The 22,507-nt window shown below is 35.1% G+C and overlaps 2 protein-coding genes across 3 annotated transcripts; both read left to right on the top strand.

Moving 5' to 3' along the window:
- The first annotated feature begins 1,808 nt into the window (after positions 1-1,808).
- On the top strand, positions 1,809-6,547 carry LOC149738964 (DNA-directed RNA polymerase III subunit RPC1-like). Its single transcript, XM_089875540.1, has one exon. It carries the CDS (start codon positions 1,872-1,874, stop codon positions 6,045-6,047), a length of 4,176 nt encoding a protein of 1,391 aa, XP_089731666.1. The 5' UTR covers positions 1,809-1,871; the 3' UTR covers positions 6,048-6,547.
- Positions 6,134-22,477, top strand: LOC149738963 (sorting nexin-13-like). Of its 2 annotated transcripts, XM_089875542.1 has the most exons (26): positions 6,134-6,641; positions 7,220-7,347; positions 7,902-8,013; positions 8,347-8,433; positions 9,171-9,292; positions 9,529-9,637; positions 10,345-10,386; positions 11,792-11,887; positions 12,183-12,290; positions 12,743-12,820; positions 13,076-13,159; positions 13,854-13,992; positions 14,405-14,514; positions 15,273-15,366; positions 15,687-15,800; positions 17,052-17,131; positions 17,354-17,458; positions 17,808-17,948; positions 18,199-18,268; positions 18,629-18,771; positions 19,159-19,365; positions 19,745-19,930; positions 20,167-20,355; positions 20,673-20,811; positions 21,087-21,231; positions 21,507-22,477. In XM_089875542.1, exons 1-26 carry the CDS (start codon positions 6,633-6,635, stop codon positions 21,649-21,651), a joined length of 2,982 nt encoding a protein of 993 aa, XP_089731668.1. In that variant the 5' UTR covers positions 6,134-6,632; the 3' UTR covers positions 21,652-22,477. The 2 variants fall into 2 exon arrangements, with proteins under 2 accessions (XP_089731668.1, XP_089731671.1); XM_089875545.1 differs by lacking the exon at positions 10,345-10,386 and having other exon boundaries at positions 6,136-6,641.
- Positions 22,478-22,507: the final 30 nt, after the last annotated feature.

The following is a 22,507-nucleotide window of genomic DNA, read 5'->3' as shown; positions in this document are numbered from 1 at the left end:
ATCATTTTAAACTCCATAATTCTTCGACGGAAATATACAGTCTATAGACAATATTTTTCTAACGTGCTGACGTCAAAGCAAAGTAAACAGATTTAGCTTCTGTTACAATTCTGCCGCAGCATGCCCTTTGTAGTTACTATACTGCAGCCCCAGGGAAACCGCTTGAATGCTTGAAGCGTATACTTGGCGTGGCGCCAGAAATTGACTTAATCAGCTTTGGGAAGGGCATGGCTCCCACTTTAAATGCACAAACTGCTTTCTTCATTTTGGTTATTTTCACCGGCGTCTCCCTTTGTTTAAAATATATTTGGGTGGGAAAATACGGGACATCTTTAGCAGATAATGTCCAAATATCTTGATCGCAATTTAAACAATTAACAACCGGGGCGTGAGGAAACGGTTTTATAATTATTTGAGTTTTTGTTTACTATCAAATATGACGAGATAATAGAATGTTAGCAGATATTGTCAAAATATCCTGATCGTATTTTAAACAATCAAGAATGCGGGTTTATAGCACCAGCCACAATCTATAAATAAAGCTATTTTAATCTTGTTTCTATTTTTCAGAAGATTGTTCAATAAAAGTCATCACGTTTCACTTATTTTGTCTAATTACGTCGTTTTGTTGAAAAATAAAATATCAAAGAAACTATATTTCTGCTTCATGATTGCCTATGTCAGAATCTTCATACATCATGTCAGTGTGACGTCGGATCCCCATACGTCATTTTAAATAATGACGTCGTTGTATGGCGTGTTTATTTGGAGCAAGTTCATTTAGATCGGGTATTAGACTCTTTGAAAATCTTACCTAACCCATGGCCTACTCAATACCATATAGTAGGCTATACAGAAGAAACGCTTTTTGGGTTTGATCAAACTCGTCAAAAAATACTGTTCCGCAGTACACCCATCAGGGCCATCACTGTAGTTTATTTAGACCGAGTATTAGACTCCTAAGTTGCCTATCTTCCCCAAACACCCAACCCTACCAAATAGTATACAGAGCGAAGAGCTATACTTTGGTCTGATCAAAATCTTTGGTTTAATATGGAACACACACTGTTCCGCAGTACTCATCACCGTATGACTCAATCGGCTCCATATTACAAATCTGATCGATGTTTACCTCAAATAGGCCGGTAGAAATAGGTTTACGAATACAGCCATGACGTAACTGCTTATGTTTCTGTACATGTATCGATATATGTGTAATTTAATGCTATCTGCGAAATTTTGTCGTTTTTTGGGGCCCATGGTACCGAGCAAAGTAAATAGACTTACAATATTCTATGGTACCGAGTACGTATAAATACAAACCGACCACTAGTGTACCTGTATACCGCGTGAGCTGTTCAGTCGCAGTGTGTTGTTGTCTGGTATGTCTGTGTTCTTCGTATTTGGACTGTATATCGTCACGGCAGTGGTAAACAACTATTACTAAGCAGCGCAATTCTTTAGACATGTGTTCAAAGACCAGTGTATCTTAATAAATAGATTATTGAGTATTAGTATAGACGAATGAATGTAATTTATTCATACTCGCATGGCGGGCAAACAACAGTCGTCATAACACGGGTGTTCTGATTCATACATTCCGTGACCGCTTACAAGTTACCACATATGTTACTTTGTGGGTAGTTGTTTATTTGTAAATCAAAATATTTGGTGCTGTTTAAGCTTTGTATTATATTTCCTGATTTTTCAAATTACTATAATATTAATAACTATAGTTATGTGTTTTCACTACTGCTGTAATAGCCTGTAAATAATGTTATTGGTTTGTTTATATAAACCATTCTAATTTCTCATTATTTTTTTAATACAGATAAATATCGGATATAAATACCAGTCTAATAATTGTTACAATGGTAAAAGAGCAATACCGTGCAACAGATGTTGCCAAGAAAATAAGCCAAGTATGCTTTGGGGTTCAAACACCCCAGGAAATGAGACAATATGCTCACATGCAGTGTGTAAGCAAGAATCTTTATAGCCAAGACTTGAGTCACCAAGCTGTTGAGCATGGAGTGTTGGACAGACGGATGGGCACGAGTCAAAAGGATAAAAACTGTGACAGTTGTGGTAAAAATCTAGCAGAATGTGTGGGACATTATGGGTATGTTGATCTCGAATTGCCGTGCTTTCATGCTGGCTATTTCAGGGCAGTTATTAACATTCTACAAATGATCTGCAAATCTTGCAGTCGTGTCATGTTGATGGAAGCGGATAAACATGCGTATAAAGACACACTGAAACGGCCTGGGCTTACTTACTTACAGTTGCGGTCTTTGAGGAAAAAGATTCACACGCAAGCAAGAAAATGCAGTTCGTGTTTTTACTGTGGTGCTATGAATGGCACAGTAAAAAAATGCGGCTTACTTAAAATAGTCCATGAAAAATACAAAAGCATGACCAAGAAAATTATTCGTCCTGAAATTGAGGAGTTTTATCAGTCATTTAATTTGGCTGTGAAACACAATAAGGAGCTAGAAAGTTATGTTCATCGTGCACATGAAGATTTGAACCCTTTGGTTGTGCTGGAGTTGTTGAGAAATATCCCTGACAAAGATGTTCCTTTGCTTGTAATGAAGGCGCAAGCAAGCAGGCCCGAGGATTTGATAATAACTCGTATTATTGTGCCCCCGTTGTGTATTAGACCTTCAGTTATTACTGATTTAAAGTCAGCTACAAACGAGGACGATCTGACCATGAAACTGACCGAGATAATTTTCTTAAATGATGTAATACAGAAGCACAGAGCAACAGGTGCTAAGTCACATATGATAATGGAGGATTGGGACTTCCTGCAGCTGCAGTGCGCTCTCTATATAAACAGTGAGTTATCTGGCATTCCGTTTAACATGAAGCCTCAAAAACCTACAAGGGGTTTTGTGCAGAGACTCAAAGGTAAACAGGGAAGATTTCGTGGCAATCTTTCGGGTAAGCGAGTAGATTTTTCGGGCCGTACAGTAATTTCTCCGGATCCCAACTTGCGTATTGATCAGGTTGGAGTACCAGTTCATGTCGCCAAGGTTCTCACATATCCTGAGCGTGTGACAAAAAGCAATATTGAGTTAATGAGAAAGTTGGTTATCAATGGCTCCGATAATCACCCTGGTGCAAACTTTATACAACAAAGACATAACAACATGAAACGTTTTCTAAAGTATGGTAACCGTGAAAAAACAGCTAATGAGTTACGCTATGGTGATATTGTCGAAAGGCATCTTATGGATGGAGATGTATGTCTGTTCAACCGACAACCTTCACTGCATAAGCTGAGCATCATGGCTCACTTTGCTAAAGTAGCTGACCATAGAACATTCCGGTTTAATGAGTGCGTGTGCAATCCATACAATGCTGATTTCGATGGTGATGAAATGAACTTACACTTGCCACAAACTGAAGAAGCTAAGGCTGAAGCTCTGTTTTTGATGGGCACCAAAAATAACATGGTAACACCTCGCAATGGTGAGCCTCTTATAGCTGCCATTCAGGACTTTATCACAGCAGCCTACCTACTCACTCAGAAAGAAGTGTTCTTTACCAGGGCCCAGGCAGCGCGAATTATTAGCTACATTATTGCATATGAGGATCGTCAAACCAAGATAGACCTTCCCCCTCCATGCATTATTAAACCCGCTACTTTATGGACAGGAAAGCAAATCTTTAGTCTGATTCTTAAACCTAATAAAGAATGCCCTGTTAGAGCGTGTCTTCGTGCCAAAGGCAAGCAATACTGTGGGAAAGGAGAGGACCTATGCTACAACGATTCTTTTGTTGTAATTTACAACTCGCAACTGCTGGCTGGTGCAATGGATAAGTCCACATTGGGCTCTGGTTCTAAGAACAACATATTCTACATTTTGCTGAGAGATTATGGACAAAAAGTAGCTGCTGATGCAATGTGGCGACTTGCACGAATCTGCCCGGTTTTCCTGAGCAACCGTGGGTTCTCTATTGGAATTGGAGATGTAACTCCAGGTGAAGGTCTTCTGCAGGCAAAGCATGAATTACTCACTGAAGGATACAGAAAGTGTGATGAATACATTATGGCCTTAGCTCGTGGTAAATTGCCTGCACAGCCTGGCTGCACGCCAGAACAAACTCTAGAAGCTGTCATCTTGAAGGAACTGTCAGTTATTCGTGATTACGCAGGTAAAGCTTGCTTGCGTGAATTAGATAAGAGCAACACTCCACTTATAATGGCAGTGTGCGGATCCAAAGGTTCTTTTATCAATATTTCTCAGATGATCGCTTGTGTGGGACAGCAAGCTATTGGAGGCAACAGGGTACCGAATGGTTTTGAAGACCGACCATTACCCCATTTTGAAAAGCATTCTAAAGATCCTGCAGCTAGAGGCTTTGTTGCTAACAGCTTTTATTCAGGTTTGACGGCAACTGAGTTTTTCTTCCACACTATGGGTGGTAGAGAGGGCTTGGTGGACACAGCAGTTAAAACAGCAGAGACTGGATATATGCAGCGTCGGTTAGTTAAATCTCTAGAAGATCTGTGTGGTCATTATGATCTTACAGTCCGGTCGTCTACTAAAGATGTGGTACAGTTTGTGTACGGGGAAGATGGCTTAGATCCAACTGACATGGAAGGAAAAAATCGGCCCGTTGATTTTACACGAGTGCTGCAAGTTGTCCAGGCAAATTTTCCCTGCCAGCACCAGCCCCCTTTGTGTGAGAAGTCAGTCAAAAAACAAGCTGAAGAATTAATTCAAAAGAAGCAAGACCTCTCTGAAGACTTTCGTCAAGATTTGTTAAAATTCTTAAACACGTATGCTGAGGATTTGACCAAAACTCGAACCCGGTATGGGATAAATGATAACGGGAAAACAGAGCCTGCTGTTCTGTATGAATTGCTGAGGATAACTTCGAAACAATTGAAGGAGTTTATTGATATGGCTTGCTCGAAATACATGAAAGCACGTCTGGAACCAGGCACTGCTGTTGGGGCACTGTGTGCGCAGAGTATTGGAGAGCCAGGAACCCAGATGACACTGAAAACTTTTCACTTTGCCGGTGTTGCATCCATGAACATCACGCTTGGTGTTCCCAGGATCAAAGAGATTATCAATGCTTCAAAAAACATCAGTACTCCCATTATCACTGCTCAGTTGACGAATGATAAAGATGCTGACATAGCTCGTGTTGCTAAAGGTCGAATAGAAAAGACCACACTAGGTGAAATTTGCTCTTTAATGGAAGAAGTATATCAGCCTGACGATTGCTACATTCTCATCAAAATCGACCTGCAAAGATGCCGACTTCTCAAGATTGAAGTTAATGCAGACACTGTACGTTATAATCTTTGTACGTCTAGACTTCCCATAAAGCCAGCTCAGGTTGTCATCCAGTGCAAGGACATCATTACCATGCATCCAGCAGCAAACACAAAGCAGTCGCTATATAATGTCATTCAATCGTTAAAGGAGGCAGTGCCTAAGGTGGTGGTGCAAGGTTTACAAGCAGTTTCTCGTGCAGTCATTCATATTGATGAATCAGATGGAGGGTCGGAGAAATACAAACTTCTAGTTGAAGGCAATGACTTGAGAGGTGTGATGGCCATTCCTGGTGTTGTCGGTGAAAAAACTACTTCTAATAACACCATGGAAGTTGAAAGGTGTCTAGGAATTGAAGCTGCGAGACAGACCATTATCAATGAAGTCGAATACACAATGGTGAGCCATGGAATGAGCATTGACCGGCGACACCTCATGCTGCTTGCCGATCTGATGACCTACAAAGGGGAGGTGCTCGGTATAACGCGCTACGGGCTTGCCCGGATGAAAGAGAGTGTTCTGATGCTTGCGTCGTTTGAGAAGACATCGGACCACCTCTTTGATGCTGCATATTATGGACAAACAGATGTGATAACTGGTGTGTCAGAATGCATTATCATGGGTATACCCATGAACATTGGAACTGGTATTTTTAAGCTGCTTCACAAACCAGTAAAGAAAGTTCAAAGCCTGAAACGAAATTTGATTTTTGATCAACCAGAACTTCACTTGAACACTGTACCAAAGTAAACTTCAACTGCCAATGTGTAAACACAAATTATTTCGTTTAATTTTTTATAGGCTCAATCTCAATCATGATATTAAGTTAAAATGCTGTTTTTTTCTAAAAAAAAAAGTTTATTATGGTGCTGTGGTGGTGGTGGTTATACAACAACAGACTATATGAATGTGTTTGTGAATTAGATTTTTTTCAACAATTCGAGTATTGTACTCTGTTACCAGGATACTGGATACTGTTTGCCACTTCCCCTGTGTTTTGTAAGTCACGACTTCCTATTAACAACTGTCTCAAGCTATTTATTTTGGCTGGTACAAATTTCCAGTAATTAAGCAGGATGCACGTCTTTCGCAAATCTCGTTTGTCTGTCCGAGTGTCAGTATATATTCGACATTTAATCTGTTTAATCCTTAATTAATGCTAAATAGCAGATGTTGTGCCAATTTAAAATTCTAAACCATTGAAAATTCAGTCTGCTATCAACTATGTTCATTTTTGTTTTTCAGATAAATTAGTTTTTTGGCAGAAGTTTTGCCATTTGATTTGAGCAGTGTGTAACTTGTGACTTACCGCTGAGGGAATGTGGCTTAAAGGGAATGACTGAGGTATGCCATTAAATTCTTGTTCTTATGGATTATATAGACTATGTATTATGTACAGCTTTGTAGTTCAAAGTATATATATATATGTGGCTTTATTATATTGATTAGTTGATGCATATGCAATTATTACTTCATATGTCTTTCCATGTTCTCTAGTTTCCAAGAACTAGTTTATTTCATAGTCTTGTTGTAATTGCCCCAGGTTATTTCAAGTTTTAAATAACTGGCAATAAAGTTACTGTTATAAGTGACTTTATTTCATTTGCTTTGCTGTGGTACTCTAGGCTTAATTGAATATACCAATATACAAAAAAAACTCATGTCAAACTGAACTAAAATATATAATATATCTATATTCTATAGGCTATTCTATAAATTAAACTGACTTTTAACAATAATAATGTAGCTTTTATTGCAATGTGTAAAATGTTACATAAGAATTACTTATTGTGATCATATTGCTGGGGCCAATGTTTACCTTAAAAGTTAAAACTTATATTTGCAATTGCAATGTACATCCATTCAATGCATCGACTAGATTTGCACCTGACACAGCAGGCTGTAACAATATTTACATTCAGACCAACTCAACTGTTAACTCTGTCAATGGAATATACTGGGGTGCCATTATTTTAATTCTCGGATTTCTAACATTTGGTTTGCTTGGACTTCTCTATGCTGCCCTATATCTGCTTTGTTTCTTAGCAGGGTAAGTAAGAATTAAAATAACTTTAGGTCTTCCTGGTCTCTTAACCCTATAACATGGTATTTCTAAAGTACCAGTGTGACTGTATAAATTACTAATGAGTTTGTTAATCTAGGGATTAAATGGGAAGTAATCTCTGGAAATTTAATGCTGATAAATGGGACATGTGGTCTGTTTGATATTAGTCTGTTTATGGTACTGATAATCTTGAAAGAATGAATGTAGGTTTAATTCTCTTGCTACAGCCTACAGGCAACAATAGTCAATAAAACACAACATAGAATATGATATTTTCAAAATCAATATCATAATTTTTGAAAATATTATATTTATTGCTGTATTTGCTTAAACTTGGCTCAGACAGATACTTTATTGGTATATTCTGCTTTACCACAAATGTTATAACATTTTCTTCTCTGAAACCCAATTTGACAAGTAATACCAAACAAGCTAACTGTATATTGTTGTCCTATACATGGTCTCTAAAATCTAAATATATTGTATATCTTACTAGCCACAATATTAAACAAACATTAACCACAATATATACTTAACAGAGTTGTAGCAATTCTTTACGACCACAGCCAAGGAAATGTGAAACAAAGTGTCAAAGCTTTTGCGTTTGCAAGAACACCAGAAGCTTTATCTTTATCTCAAGGCATTCCAAAGGTTTGTGCATAAATACATATGTAGGAAATGATTATTAAAGGGCAGACTTACATGGTCATATAGAAAGGCATTGTATACCAGCGTAAGTTAATTTTATAAAACAGAAATATTTTTTTGGAATGGTCCTGGCGTAATATATATACTGTGCCTTTTAAAAAAAGTTTAAGCATTTAATTTATAAAAAGTTCAATGCAATGGCCAATAAGATAGTATTGTATACAAATGGTAGCCGATACTATATTACACATTAAAACACAGGTTTATCATACTATTGAATGCATTATATTCTACTTTGATCAGTTGCACTTAATGAAAAGCCCATACCCTTACCAGGTGTTGGAAACAGACTACTCAAAACGGGATTTCAATATAGATCGTCGTTTAACATCATCAAGCAGCATTGATGAGAGATTACATGAGGTAAGATCAAATTTAATTCGTTTTTAATGGTCTTTTTAAAAAATATATTAATTATGTTTAATAATTTATATTGTACCCTACTGCCCTGTCATAAATAATTTCGGAGAAATTGATCAAAAATATTTATTTGTTTGACCAATTTTTAGACTGATTTCTGTACCTATATCATTTTTAAAATTGATCTAGGTATTCTTTCTATTAAACCACGCAAACAGCATAAGTGCAGCAGTTATTGTCCAACCTTCAACACAAATAAATGCTTTGTATTATAAAGTAAATGAATGACACTTATTTACGCTCACACGACGGAGCAAGCACAGTATTATAACAAAGTTCTGTTATTCTTATAGTTACCGCGGCTCGCTTACGAGTTACCATGTGTGTGACTTATAGTAGGTCGTAGAATGTTGATGATCGTATTTTTCTATATGACTGACTAACAAATTGGACAACTCATTAGTGGCAGAGCGACGTCAGTCATTATAACAAGGGTGTCTTATATCATACACCTCATTGCTGCTTGTGTGACTTAGTATTATAGCCTTATAGATTGTTTATGGTTGTTTTTTAATGTTTTTTCAGTAGTAATGCCAGTATATGTTTTGTACAAGAATACATAACATCCACATCTGACAGTACTGCATAGCGTCAAACCCAGTTTCCCCTACAATGCAAGCATCTAACCACTAAGCCACATCCCTATATTAAAATAACATATTTAACTCCACCCTCCGCAGTGCCTCGACTATTTACTCCGTGACTACATCAAGTATTGGTACAACGGATTATCCGATGATCCCGAGTTCCTCCACAGTTTCCTCGTTACTCTTCATGATGTCATCAGAGCTCTTTCATCCAGGTACAGCTATTTCTTGTATCCTTTTTCACAATTTAAGTTTTTTGTTAAAATGTGCCAGTAAGTGTATCTGTTTATAAAAAGGAATGTAATATCATAGTAAGATACTAATGAAAGATTGGTAAAAAATTATTAATTTGATTTTTTTTTTAATTTTCCTTATTTTGCGAACATTTTGAATTTTACAATCACAATTAACATATTATGGCCATGGTTTTACCACATTGTTCAACACATAGGTTCAGCAGCATAGACTGGCAACCTTACTTAACCAAGAACTTGGTTGAAGACTTTGCTTCCCATGTTAAATGCTTCCGCAAAGCTCAAGTTGAAATTCAAGAATCCCAGGTCAGTTTACATTCCGACTCAATTCCCAGTTGCAACACAGCTTAAAACTGCTTTAAACCACTCAATACTGGTTTGAACAGAGTAATAACTGATTCATTTCAGGTAAAATCAATACTAAGAGTGGAATCAAATAGTAGACCCATGTACAGTACATTTATATCAGTGCGTCTGTGCTAACCTAAACTCCAGCCTATTGTTATATCCATAAGGCAGTAGTCTATGGATCAATACAATTTTAGAGTGTCATTAAACGTCAGATGCATTTATTTCACATGTCAGTAACGTTGATCAGTTTAATTATATTTGCAAGGCCACACACTTCATATTCTTCCCTTTTTGTTTATCCAGTTCCAATCTGATGCGATAAAATAATGTATTTGTTGATTTAACTTGAATGGGTTAATAGGGGAAGTGTGAGTATTGTCACTAATGTCTCTTATTTACTTAATTGTTGACTTGTTTTATATTACTATATACATATATAAATAATTTCTTGTGTTTACTGTTACTGTTTGGTAACAGTGGGCAAAGTATATAGTAATAAAAATACCAAAACTAACAAAAAAAAACTAAAATAGCCGCAAAATTCCGAAGTTTAGGCTATATTATACATATATCATTTAATCTGCACCACTTTTTGTGTGTTGTTACTGGAAAATTTTCACCTTCAATGATATTTTCGTTCCAACATTATCCGGTTACATTAGGAGGACATGTTGTCATGGAAACAAAGGGTAGATGCAATGCAGGTGAAACTGTATATTTTTGTTTCTTCTGCTACCAGGCAGAATCAATGTAAATTATCTTTCAATGGATTATGGGGTATGAAAACGTGTATTTTAAATGTTTGGTCTTCCATTCTCTTGTTGGATGGCAGATGAAACGTCTAAAATACACTATGTTTTTCACACCAGATGAACCGTTAAACTGTATTTTTCTGTTTCTTCTTTATCTCCGCTTGCATGCCTTAGCAAGGCCCAAGTTAATCAATAAGACTTAACCAGTTCATTAAGTGTACAATTTTATTTCACGTCAGCGCTCAGTCTGCTCAATAAATCTGACGCTTACGCTGAATTGAATGAAATTAAGCTGAAACAAAGCTAAAATTCTGCTAGCTTCCATCTATACTTTTCCCGCGCAGACGTTTTGTGTTTATTTTCTGGGGAAAATTGCAGCATGTATTAGTTTATTCAGTTTGATATCATAAAGTGCGGAAGTAATATGATTTATTGGCGTTTTTCATTATTAGACAGCTAAGGTTTTTAATATCTGTATTGCTGATATTAAATTATTTTTGATAAAAAAGATTTTGGATAATATTAAAAGGAAACTCCTTGTGTATTAATAGCAAACTATAAACAATAATCACTAAATATGACTTATGGCTACTAGTCATGCCACATTTATTTTGATGTCTCCATCCCCCAACAAATCAACACATAGAGTGCCGTATGTAGATCGTTTCAATAATGTTCGCCTGTAATCTACACCCAAGCCTTTGTTATCAAGAGAGCCGTAAATTTGATTGGCATTGTAACATATGCCATTACAATGCCTTGCTTAGTTACTCATATTCAATAAAGTGCAACCATATTGACATATGCTTGTCAAAGCACCTCATGTTGGCAGGTTGTAACAGATGACTGTTTCACCTTTATTACATTGCATGGCTATATGTTATGTTGCTTTTGTTTATACTCTGTTACAACTAAAATGTTGATAATCAGAATTAAAATAATACCTTTTCTTTTTTTAAATTGAAAATGTAATCTCTTTAGGTTATCAATGTGTTTTATTTTGTGCTTATAAAAAAACTATAAATGTCAAAGATATGGTCTATTTATTATACCATACCTCAATAGTTATGCAGATATTGTCATATCACTTGTAAATTGGTACTCTTTATCTGTCTGTAAATTAAAGTTACTACATGTAAAATTTAAGTTAACATAAGTAGAAAATGCTTGCTAATTCTCAAATATAAATTAGAAAAGACACTTATGACTCCCTTTGCCATTATTGTTCCTCTTGTTTGGCTATAAATCTTAATAAGAGTTTAGTTTAACATTACAGTTTACCTGATCAGAAATTCTTATGTTATGCTACAACAGATTTCAAGGTGGAAGTTAGTTTTAATGATTTTCACCTTTACAGACAAGCCAGCAGTCTACAGATTCTGTCGAAAGTTTATCAGCATCACAAACAAACAATAACAATAAATCTGATGGGTCAGACAATGGATCAGACAAAGTAAGAAACATCTATATACGCTTTAAACAATTTTCATGCTCTCTCTGTTTAACAAATTAACAATGTCTGTTTTACTTGTTGTTTGTAAATCAGCACGCGGACATTTTTAAAATTGTTTTTCTATAAAACTATAAAACATTATTTCTGCTAAAATCTTTCTTTATATCTTTTTTTTTTTGCATTCAATGTTTGGCAAAAATAGTTGTATAGTTAGGATAGTGTATTAAAAATGACGCTCCTACCTATTTTAAAACTTGCTAAAGATATTTTTTCAAACATGTACATTCCTATACAGGCAGTGGAAACGATTCTGGATTGCTTTTTCGATTTCGAAATCAAATTTTCCAAAACTTGTCGAGAATTAGTGTCTTTTGGTGTCAAAAAACAAAGTGAATATTTACAAGTAAGCACGTTTAGTACGGGTGTTACATTGGGGTAATGGGCCAATCCTGGCATTAAATCATATGACCATGTTCTGCCACTGTGCAAACTTCACCCTAATAGAGTTTGGATATAAAAAAATAAGATTTATGTACTGTTTAAAAAATTGTACATAGTTTGATGGTACTTGGTATACAACACATTGATTTTAGTTTAAACTGTTAAATCTTTTCTGTTTCCCCTACTTTTGTGTTGGATAAGCGACGAACAGCGAATATATTGTTTTTACTAGGATTATAAATGCAATCATTCTCCGTTAAATTTTTGCATTACATTCATAAAAATGTGTATAGTAATATATATGGGGTTACATTTTACAATTTTTTCCTTTAATATATGCCTATACTTTTCAAAAAAAATCATCTGATTTCTGATTTTTTTTTACCACATGCATAACCACCATTTTCAACACAGGATGTGAGTGAAGTCTTATTATATCTCTTGCTTCCCGTCGATGAATTTCATTGTCGACCGCTCAAATACATGATGAGGGTACGTTCATATCATATAAGAGTTTTTCACATGATTTTTTAACAGTATGGGTACTATTTAAATTACAAAAGATATTAAAATATAATTAAAAATTAGGCTATATAATTAACCTAAGTGTTATCAGTGTTAGTTTTCCTTGTTCTTTTCTGTAAAATAAATTGATCTTTCATTAATTTTAATGCTATGGTATATATTAAAAAAATTAAAATTATTATTTAATTTTTTTTTACCTAAATATTCCACTATTCCCTGCAGGAGCTTTTAGTACATGGAGTATTTCTTCCAATGTTTAAACTGTACAGTGATCCAGACTACCTCAATCAGTACGTCAATTGGCTGGTAAGTGCCATTTAATTGCTTTGTACCACTCTGTAGCTGCCGCCATGTACTGTTCAATAGCAAGTACATGCAAACAATTCATTGCATTTTATGTCTAGAATAAACTGGTTGAAAATTTTCCATACACCGTATGAAAGGGCACCAGTATTTATCCTGGATATGGTTAAAGTTTGTTAATTTTTCCAGGATTTCTTGATAAAAGTCTATTTTAATTTGTTAAAACAGTGTGTATTTATTTCAAATTACACAGTAGGCCAAATATTAGACTGATGCAAAATAGAATAATTCAACCAATATTTAAAATAAATTTTATGGAAGTTGTCCTATAACATTTCTTAATCATTTTAAGGTCATGCCACATTAGACCATCTAAATATCTTTGTGGCCTCCACATAATACACAACACTTGCTAAAACTATTTTATTTTATTAGGTATTTAGTTATATTCTATATAGGGCTAATGTGCCAAGTCTGGCCTAAATCCCAGGTCCTCATGGACCTCACCCATACAGAATAGAATAGAAATATTCTATATAGGTAAACTTGCAGTGTGGATTCATACCAGAGTTGGCAACTAATCCAACAGTTAATAATAAACTAAGAAACTTAATTTTTACGACACACTTGAACCTTTATGAAGTTCATAGAATACTGTTTGAGAATCTATTTTTTAAACCCATATTATTTGTCTTAGATAAGCGACAATTGCATTACAAGTGAGTGGTTTCTTAACGTTTTACGACACAGCTCCGAGATCGGTGAATTACACTCGATACGTGAGAAATGTGACGAAGAAATCGCTCGACTGCGAGCCAAGGACACGGTCGGAGACGGTAAGTCAACTATTGTGTGTGGGTCAAATTATAGATAACTAAAACAACAACATATGGTCTTAGGTATGCTTAGTTCTAGCTGTGTAATAGGCTAATACTATACATATGACTGTACAATGTGTTTACAACTGTTCTAATCTAACTGTAAGAGCCTAGATTGTAGCCTATAAAAGTCTTAGGCATTGGAAGTTTAGATATTCTACTGATGCAGTATATATATATATATATTACTTTACAATGTGTTTATGTTCTAATCTATGTTCATAGGAGATTGTAGGCTTGTAGCATATAAAAGCTGGTTGTCCTATTGCTGGAGTTTATGCAATTAAAGTAATAAACAGTTATTTTACCAATATTTCACATGTACCATATAGTGATACGGCACTATCTTTGTCACTACCTTATATTACAGACCCCGCCATTAAACAACAGCTCGGTAGCATGAGGTATGTGAAAAATCTATGCGAGCGTCAGATAAGGAAGAAACATGACGGCAACGTTTACACTGATAATATAGAACTTGTGAGTAAGATAGTGTAATTTTATAGACATTCTGTTGTTATTGCTACCAGACATTGTAAATATTTTAAGGTCGGGTATTTAGGCAAAATATATATATGCATCAATATGTAAGTAAATTATATTTCTATCAATTTTAATTTTATGCACGAATATCAATTTTTAATGCTTTAAAATACACAACAACAGTAGGTATACCACAGGTCCACAACACTGCTTTTATGATACATATCCGTAAATGTACTGTTAACATTTGCAATAATTAGTCCAAATAGTAGAATATCTTTTTGTGAACAGTTTCTTAAAGTTTGGTTTATATATAGGATATGGCTAGCAAACTAGGGTATATTATTCATCTTACATACATTTGTGTATCACCAGTTACATGCATTCTATATTTACCCACAGTCTTAACTACTTTAACGTGAATCAGTTCATAATGTAGTGTAATGCAAGCATGATTCATAAGGGATTATGCAAATTCTGTTTATGTGAGAATGCATGTAATATACAATGTTATTATATGTCTGGTTTTAACACATTTTTGCAAAATCATCATATGACGTTGTGGTTATTTTAGTGGTAAAATAGTTCAAGAGCAGAAGGTACTAGACTGTAGGCCTGGCTTTGCTAGTCTTCTTAGGTGACTTTTTGCAAATAAATTGATAATAACGATGCTACTTGTTTTCAATAACTAAATTACCACTCAGGTATTATTTTATTTCGTTAATTTAGTTCCTTAATTGTTATTTTCTCCTTAGGATTTGGAAGGTTACCAAACTGAGAAGAGCAAACTATACAATCTTCCATTGAGTGTGATATTGAGGAACAACATCGCTCTACAAATTTTTATTGGTGAGTATGTTTTGTAGTGTTGGTAATCTATCTACAAAAATACATTTAGCTGTTTAATCAAAAACCTGTGTAACTCCCTAAACAGATTGACATTTAAGGTTTTGCTTTGTGACATTTGATAGACTGAAAGTATGTTTATAATTTTTACCTTTTTTATTTTTTCTGCTATTACTGCAAAAATATATACATTTTAATAACCCAGAAAATTTTAATTTAGACCCAAAATTCCTAAAAAATCAATTTAAAGTCTCTTCTGCAGCCAAATATAATAATATGCAAATAAGACCATAACATTAATTTAAGATTATTTATTCACACAGAATACATGCAGTCAGTGAATGGGCAAGCATATCTGTTCTTCTGGTTAACGGTGGATGGATATCGTGCGTCTGCTGAACAACAACTTAATGAAGTGAAGCTGCAACAACTACAAGGTTAGAACAACCAATTACACTCTGTTACTTCTGCTAATGTAAATAGTCTTTCAAAGGCTTATCTGGTATGAAAAACGTAGTGTATTTTCGACGTTTTGTCTGTCACCAGATGAAATACGTACAGTAAAATAAATATGCATACTACACACCTGGCCCAGGTTTTAGGCGCTTGCATTGTATCTGAAGATACTGGATTTAATGCTCGATACTAATACTGTTAGGTGTATGCCTCTTTAGGCAAGACTCTTAGTAAACATAGCTCCAACCCGGTGGTCACTAATGGGTTGTAGCACCCAAGATGTCAGGGCAGTGGGTCAACTCATATAGGTCCCATTCATTCATTAATTTCCCTGATACTAATCATGTACTTAGGATAGGGCTGTGGAAAAGTTAACGGTTAACCGGTTAACCGAACCTATTCGGTTAACCGCTAACGAAAAGTTCAAGTCGTTAACCGAACTATGACGTCATAGGGCATAAACGTATATCAATATCTGTCTTATTTACATGAAAGGCACGTGTTCGTGTTCGTTGATTGTTGTTTTGCAATAAGACAAAGTGCGCAGGGACGCTGTTGCTTTGATCGTGCCCTACAACGGCGATTACGCCATCAATCTTGATTGTTAATACCGCAGGCTAACTAGTTTTGCAACATTATATTGGTGTAATACACAACTTAAATGTTGTCCTCAGCCAAGCAGCGTGTTTATTACGAAAAAGCAGGCATTCACACGTGGATTCATGCATCATAATAGCGATTGTTTGACCTGGCAATTGATTACGACATAATAGCAATTCACACGTTAATAACTGCGTCATAATTGCAATTCACACGTTGATTATTTAGACGGCAGGTGTTTTAAAACAGGTTTGAATATGAATAAGAAAGCATTACTTTAACGTTAAGAACGTTTGCCCGTGTATTGCAAGCATAGTCCATACGTTCGTCGTAAAGTTGCCTTTAAATTCGCGAAAGAAAAGCGATAAACAAGACGCTTTTATTAGGATTACACTTGTATCGGTTAACCGGTTAACCGGTTAACGGTTAAACAAAAATAGGGAAAATCCACAGCCCTAACTTAGAACATTTGATAAAGAATGTCCCATTCTTGTTTATTAATTCAGCATGTTGGATTTATTCATTCATTCTTCTGTCCCATTCTGTTTTATACATTTTACACAATGCAGTAATTCATTCATTAGCCTATCCCATTCTATATAAATTTTCATCGTGGTTTTATTGATTCACAGGTGCCATACAACGAACACCTGACATGGAGATGCTTCGTGCCATAGGACACAACATATATGACCAATACCTCAGCAAACATGTAATATATTTCACCTTTTATTTTAGTTATATGTAATGATTAAAAAGTTTAACTTTTTCCATAAAAAATTTGGAACAGTTTATTCATACAATTTCTGATAACAGTTTGTGTTGCTATTGTTATTGTTCTTTCAGCAGATTAATGTAAAACAACAACAGAAGGCTGGTAAGTTACTAATTTTATTATAATACCAGATTAATGGGGTATATATTTATATTGCAGGCAGAACCACGGGTGCCACTGGATCAAACAACAGATAGAGCCTTGAAGAAGAAGCTTGACTCTGGGGAGCCATCGCCTTATGTGTTTGATGATATTCAACAAAAGGTGTTGTAACAATTGTTTATTTGTTGAAATATGTTTTAAGCGCTATATGTAACTTTGTGTGCAGTTGTTTTTGTATTTTTGTGTGGTTGTTGAACAATTAGTCTTGTCGGAGAACACACATACTTACAATGGTGGAAGTATTGAGCTTCAAAACCCAGTATTATCTAGTTAATAGCATTCTGAAGATCCTAAAAAACAACTTGTAATGTTTAAATTGGGCAATAGATCAACTTTGGCTGAAATGTTAGGTCCACTACCAAGCTGTGTTTACCCATACACAGTGATTAAATGCTACTACAATGGTGTTTTTTCTTAAATAAAGTAGGAAAGTTGAAATTTCTTTTCCTAGGTGTTTGGCATCATGCAGAAAAGTGAATCTTTCTTTCCAGCATTCAAAGCAAGTCCTTATTACATGAGGTTGCTTGCTGAACTTGATCTGCTGCGTGAAACAAGTCTAACATCAAATGACACCAATGGTTCTGTGGGTTCGGTAGGTTCAACTTTTTGTTTAATCTCTGTGTTTGTTAATGGGGTCAAAAATGGCATAAGTATTTGGGCCGGGGATGGCAAATGTTTTTTTTTTTCAGACCAGATTTTTTTGATTTAAAAAATTGATAAGTCACTTAGTGTTATACAAATGGGTATCAGAAAATTTAGTTTGAATACAGCATTGATTTCTAATAGAAAGCTGTCACTCTCTATAAAAAGTATTTTTTTATATGACATATCTTATATTTCAGTCACTTGATGATATATCAACATCGGAAAATGAAGAAGTCAACAAACTAACTGCTGTTATAACACAAACAGGTAACCAAATATAACAATGACATTTCCCAATCTCAATTTAAATTTAACAAAAGTTTTTGTTAACAACCAAATGGTACAGAAAGAGAATCAATACATAGACCATCTTAACTAACCGATTATATGTATTTAACTTTTCGAAATATTAAAATTATTCATTATACTCAAAATTCAAATTTCAATGCATGTAATGTAAAATAAGCCAAGCTATCATTTCCATATCTCCTAATTCCAAAATCTGTCTTTGCCTTTCATTATCACATTATAAAGTAACTGCTCCACCATAACCTAATTCTGCTTCCCCATCTGTTTCTTGCTCAATATAAAGTAACTGCTTCAGTATAATTGATTCTGCTTCCCCAGGCATATGTAAGGAGCATGGGAAAACATACGCCATGTTCGCTGTCACAGTAACTCGTCACTGGGGTAATGGTAGGCAGGAATCATGGGATACTTTCCGCAGATACCGAGAGTTTTATGACCTTCATTTAAGTCTGAAGGAAAATGTAAGTCAAGTGTAGTGTAGGCCAGTGGTATTTTTTGTTTTGGTGGGTCACAACATAATTGGATTTTCTGAATCTGTTTTTAGCTTCGCAAAATTAAACTTGTATTGTACACATGTTTTGATTTTCTTTGAAGGTATATTGTTAATTTACAAAAGTTTTCAGGCACTTGGTTTCAAAACTTTGTTTATTCTTTTTTTTGGTTGGTTACAACCTAATTGGATTCTCTGGTTCTTTTCACAAAACAAACTAAAAATGTTTTTATATATTTTTAATTTGTGAAAGTTTTTAAAACTTCTGTGTGGTCTATGGTTCCAATTTTTTGTCCTTTTTGTAAAATTTGTTTAAAAAAAATGAAAAATAACTATTCATCTCCTCTTAACAACGCAGGGAAGCAACTTGAGCACCATCCGCTTCCCTGGGAGGACTTTCTTCAAAGATCTAAAGGAGGACTTCTTAGAGAGGAGGAGAACAGAGTTGAACCAATACCTCAGTTCTGTTCTATCACTTGAACATTGTGGGAAAGCCATGGAATGTTTACATACCTTCCTGGACGCAAAGGCTTATCAGAAAAATCCAAGAACTTTTGCGAGCAAAGTAGGGACAGTTTTATGTTGAAAGATAGAGATTAAATGGCAGTTAACTGTTAAAATATTTTTAAAAACATTTTTTTTGTTTTTAGACGTAGAAAAATTTGTATTTTTAGTAAACTAAAAAAAAGTGTTTGGTATTAAAATCTTTTTTCTACTATTTCTTTTGAATGGGACTATATAATATTGAGTGAGTTATTTATTTACTATTAATTTCTAATTATAATATTTAAATAAAATTTGTAACCATTTTAAGTTCTTGCATTGTATTCTGCAATATTTAAATGCGAAAATTTCATATCAAATTTTTTTAAACAAATTTTTAAAAAAATTAAAGATTTGTTTTTGATACGAATCTTTTTTCATCACTGATCCTTCTCTTTCAGATGGACTCCATGATGCGAGAATCAGCGCAGAGCGTCGCCAACTTCATGAGCCAAGCTCCGGATAACCTTATCGGTGGAATACAAAGAGCATCCGATAAAGTGTCCGGAGGAATTCAGAAGTTTTCCGATAAACTTCCTGGATCAGAGAGGAAACTTAGCAATGAGGAAAACCACATCGAATATAACGTAATTTTGGTTAAAATTTTTAATTTTTTTTAAATGGTATGTTTTGTAATTCTGGTCGAAATTTGTTTAATTTTTTTACATGTTTGTAATTTTGCTCGAAATGTTTTTTTTTTCATACACATTAGGTCTTACTACCTTTGTGGGCCAAAGCAATAATCACATAAAAAATCACCAAAACTTTTTATTTAATCTATATATTTCCTGTTTAAACTCCTATAACAACCCTCAACCCATAGATCGAAAACAACATCCCGCTGCGAATCCTACTTCTCCTTATGGATGAAGTATTTGACTTGAAGCAAAGAAACCAGTGGTTACGTCGACAGATGGTTGCTGCATTACAACAAGTCATAACTACTGTCTTCGGGGATCGAATGAACAGAAAAATCGTGGATTACGTGGATAATGCAGTTTCAGCTCAGCAGGTTTGATATTTGGAAAAACATTAGGTACAATTATCTAAAATTCTATGTAAAAAAAGACTGGAAATTACATAAAATGAAGGGGAAAATAGCAACAAAAGTGTTGTCGCCGAAAACACGTTTCAGTAAAACAACCTTTGGGTTAGATAAAATACATTTTAGTGCATTCTCCAAGGAAATATATCCCCACAAAGGCAGCATTGAGCCTCAAACATCCAACCTCTAGTCTGAAAACAAGCTCTCTAACCACTAGGAATTAATTATAACCATATTAAACTGCATGTTACTGACATTTTGTTAAAATTTAACTTTTCACCCAGGTGAGCGAGTACATTCGGACTTTCCAAGACTCGTTTTGGCCAGGTGGAATACTTGCTGATGTCACACCAGTTCGTGATGACATCACGGTCATGAGAACTCGTGTTCTCACAAAGACCAAACTTCACGGCGTGATACCAGGTAAGAATTTCCTACTTTTATTTATTAATTTTAGATTTTTATACACAACTAAAGAATGTGTACATAATTATCCCCACGGCGCTTAAATAGCGTTGGTAATTGTTTAAATGCTATATTAGGTGCTAATGCTTTACCAGTTTCCATCTTGCTTCAATCTCACATACTTATTTTATCAACACAAAAATGGCAAAAATACGGACTTCTACATACAGCACAGATAAATAACTGTTTTGATAAACTTTACGATTCATTATTTTATATATTTTCGTTTTTAGACGAAGTACGGCCGCTCGTCGGTAACGAGACAAGTAGACGAGGTATGGCTCGACTGTTTGAACTTCTCCAACACCAAGAGCTCAACACGAGGTTCTGTTACGTTCTATTAGAAGGTGTGCTGTGTCGTGTGTTCCCAGAAAACAGGTGAGATAGAGAGTTGTGTTTAATTGGAAATGAATGAATATAACTTATTTATCCTCATGTGGCAGGGCAATTACAGTCTTTATAACACAGGTGTTATGTTTCATAGAGCAAGTCCAGAAAAGAGATTGAAAACCCATTTTACCCCAATCTACTGTATGTTTTTTTTAAATGGCCTATTATACTTAGTTTTTTTTTCAAACAGTTTCCAAAGTGCAATGTCTACAATATAATATAAACCAAGCAATTTATCATTAGGACTTATAATTCCAACCTAGATTTCAAGATCTCTTCACGAAGTTTCACTCCTCGTCACCTAAGATGCGCTCTCACAAGAGGGCACTTATGACACGCGGAGTCGACAAGTGGAAACAAGAAACTCGGGAGCGAAAGTCGCGCGTTCTACGTCGTTTCGAATCGTGACGTAGAATCCCGTGTGTGACGTCATATACGTTACGTAGAATCTCGTCTCTCACGTCATGTAATTGACGTAGAATCCCGCCTACTACGTCATATTCATGACGTAATATCTCGTCAATTCAACGATTAAGTTTCGGTGCTTTTTTGTCGCAACATTCAGCAGTCGAATGTTACGTCACTTCTACCCGTGTGTGCAATCTTACAACATGGTTGTGTGTCCTGTGATCTACTTTATTCGTGACGTCAGAGTGACGTAACGCCCCTTGTGCAATCTTAACATCACCCACTCGTTACGTCATCCGTCTTTGTGATTACGAATGACGTCATCATCACGTCATCCAAATGATTGACACCAGCAACTCAACTTCTCTCCTTGAATGATTTACCTGAGCCTAACATTTGCATCTGATCTTATACGTCATCATCGTATCAGTGACGTCTTCAACAATGACATCATAACCATATTTAACACTCAGCAGCTTAAGATTTCCAACTTAATTCTAATAATTCAATCAGCATCCAAAATGATGCAGCGTCTTTTTAACCAACTCCTAAACATAAAATTTAAATTTTCAAGTGATTTTCACACTGTAGCGCTAAAGATATAGTACAATTGAAAAGCAAACGCAGATGGTTAAAACCATTTCCCTTCGATTTTCGCCATGTTTTTGGTCTCGATTGAAACCCCCTTGCATTTTTCACCACGTACACGAGCGTAGTTTTATACGTCGTTTACTCACATGTACTAAGTGTTTAGTGCAATAGAAATTGCTTATTGTTAACGTGCATCACCCATTGACGAAATAAACGCGCACTGTGAATAATCGAACACGTCGACGATATATATATGGACACCCCA

Source organism: Ciona robusta, chromosome 3 (assembly GCF_009617815.1).
Source record: "Ciona robusta chromosome 3, ASM961781v2".
In the NCBI taxonomy this organism is placed as follows: domain Eukaryota; kingdom Metazoa; phylum Chordata; class Ascidiacea; order Phlebobranchia; family Cionidae; genus Ciona; species Ciona robusta.
This window is presented reverse-complemented; position numbering and strand designations above follow the sequence as displayed.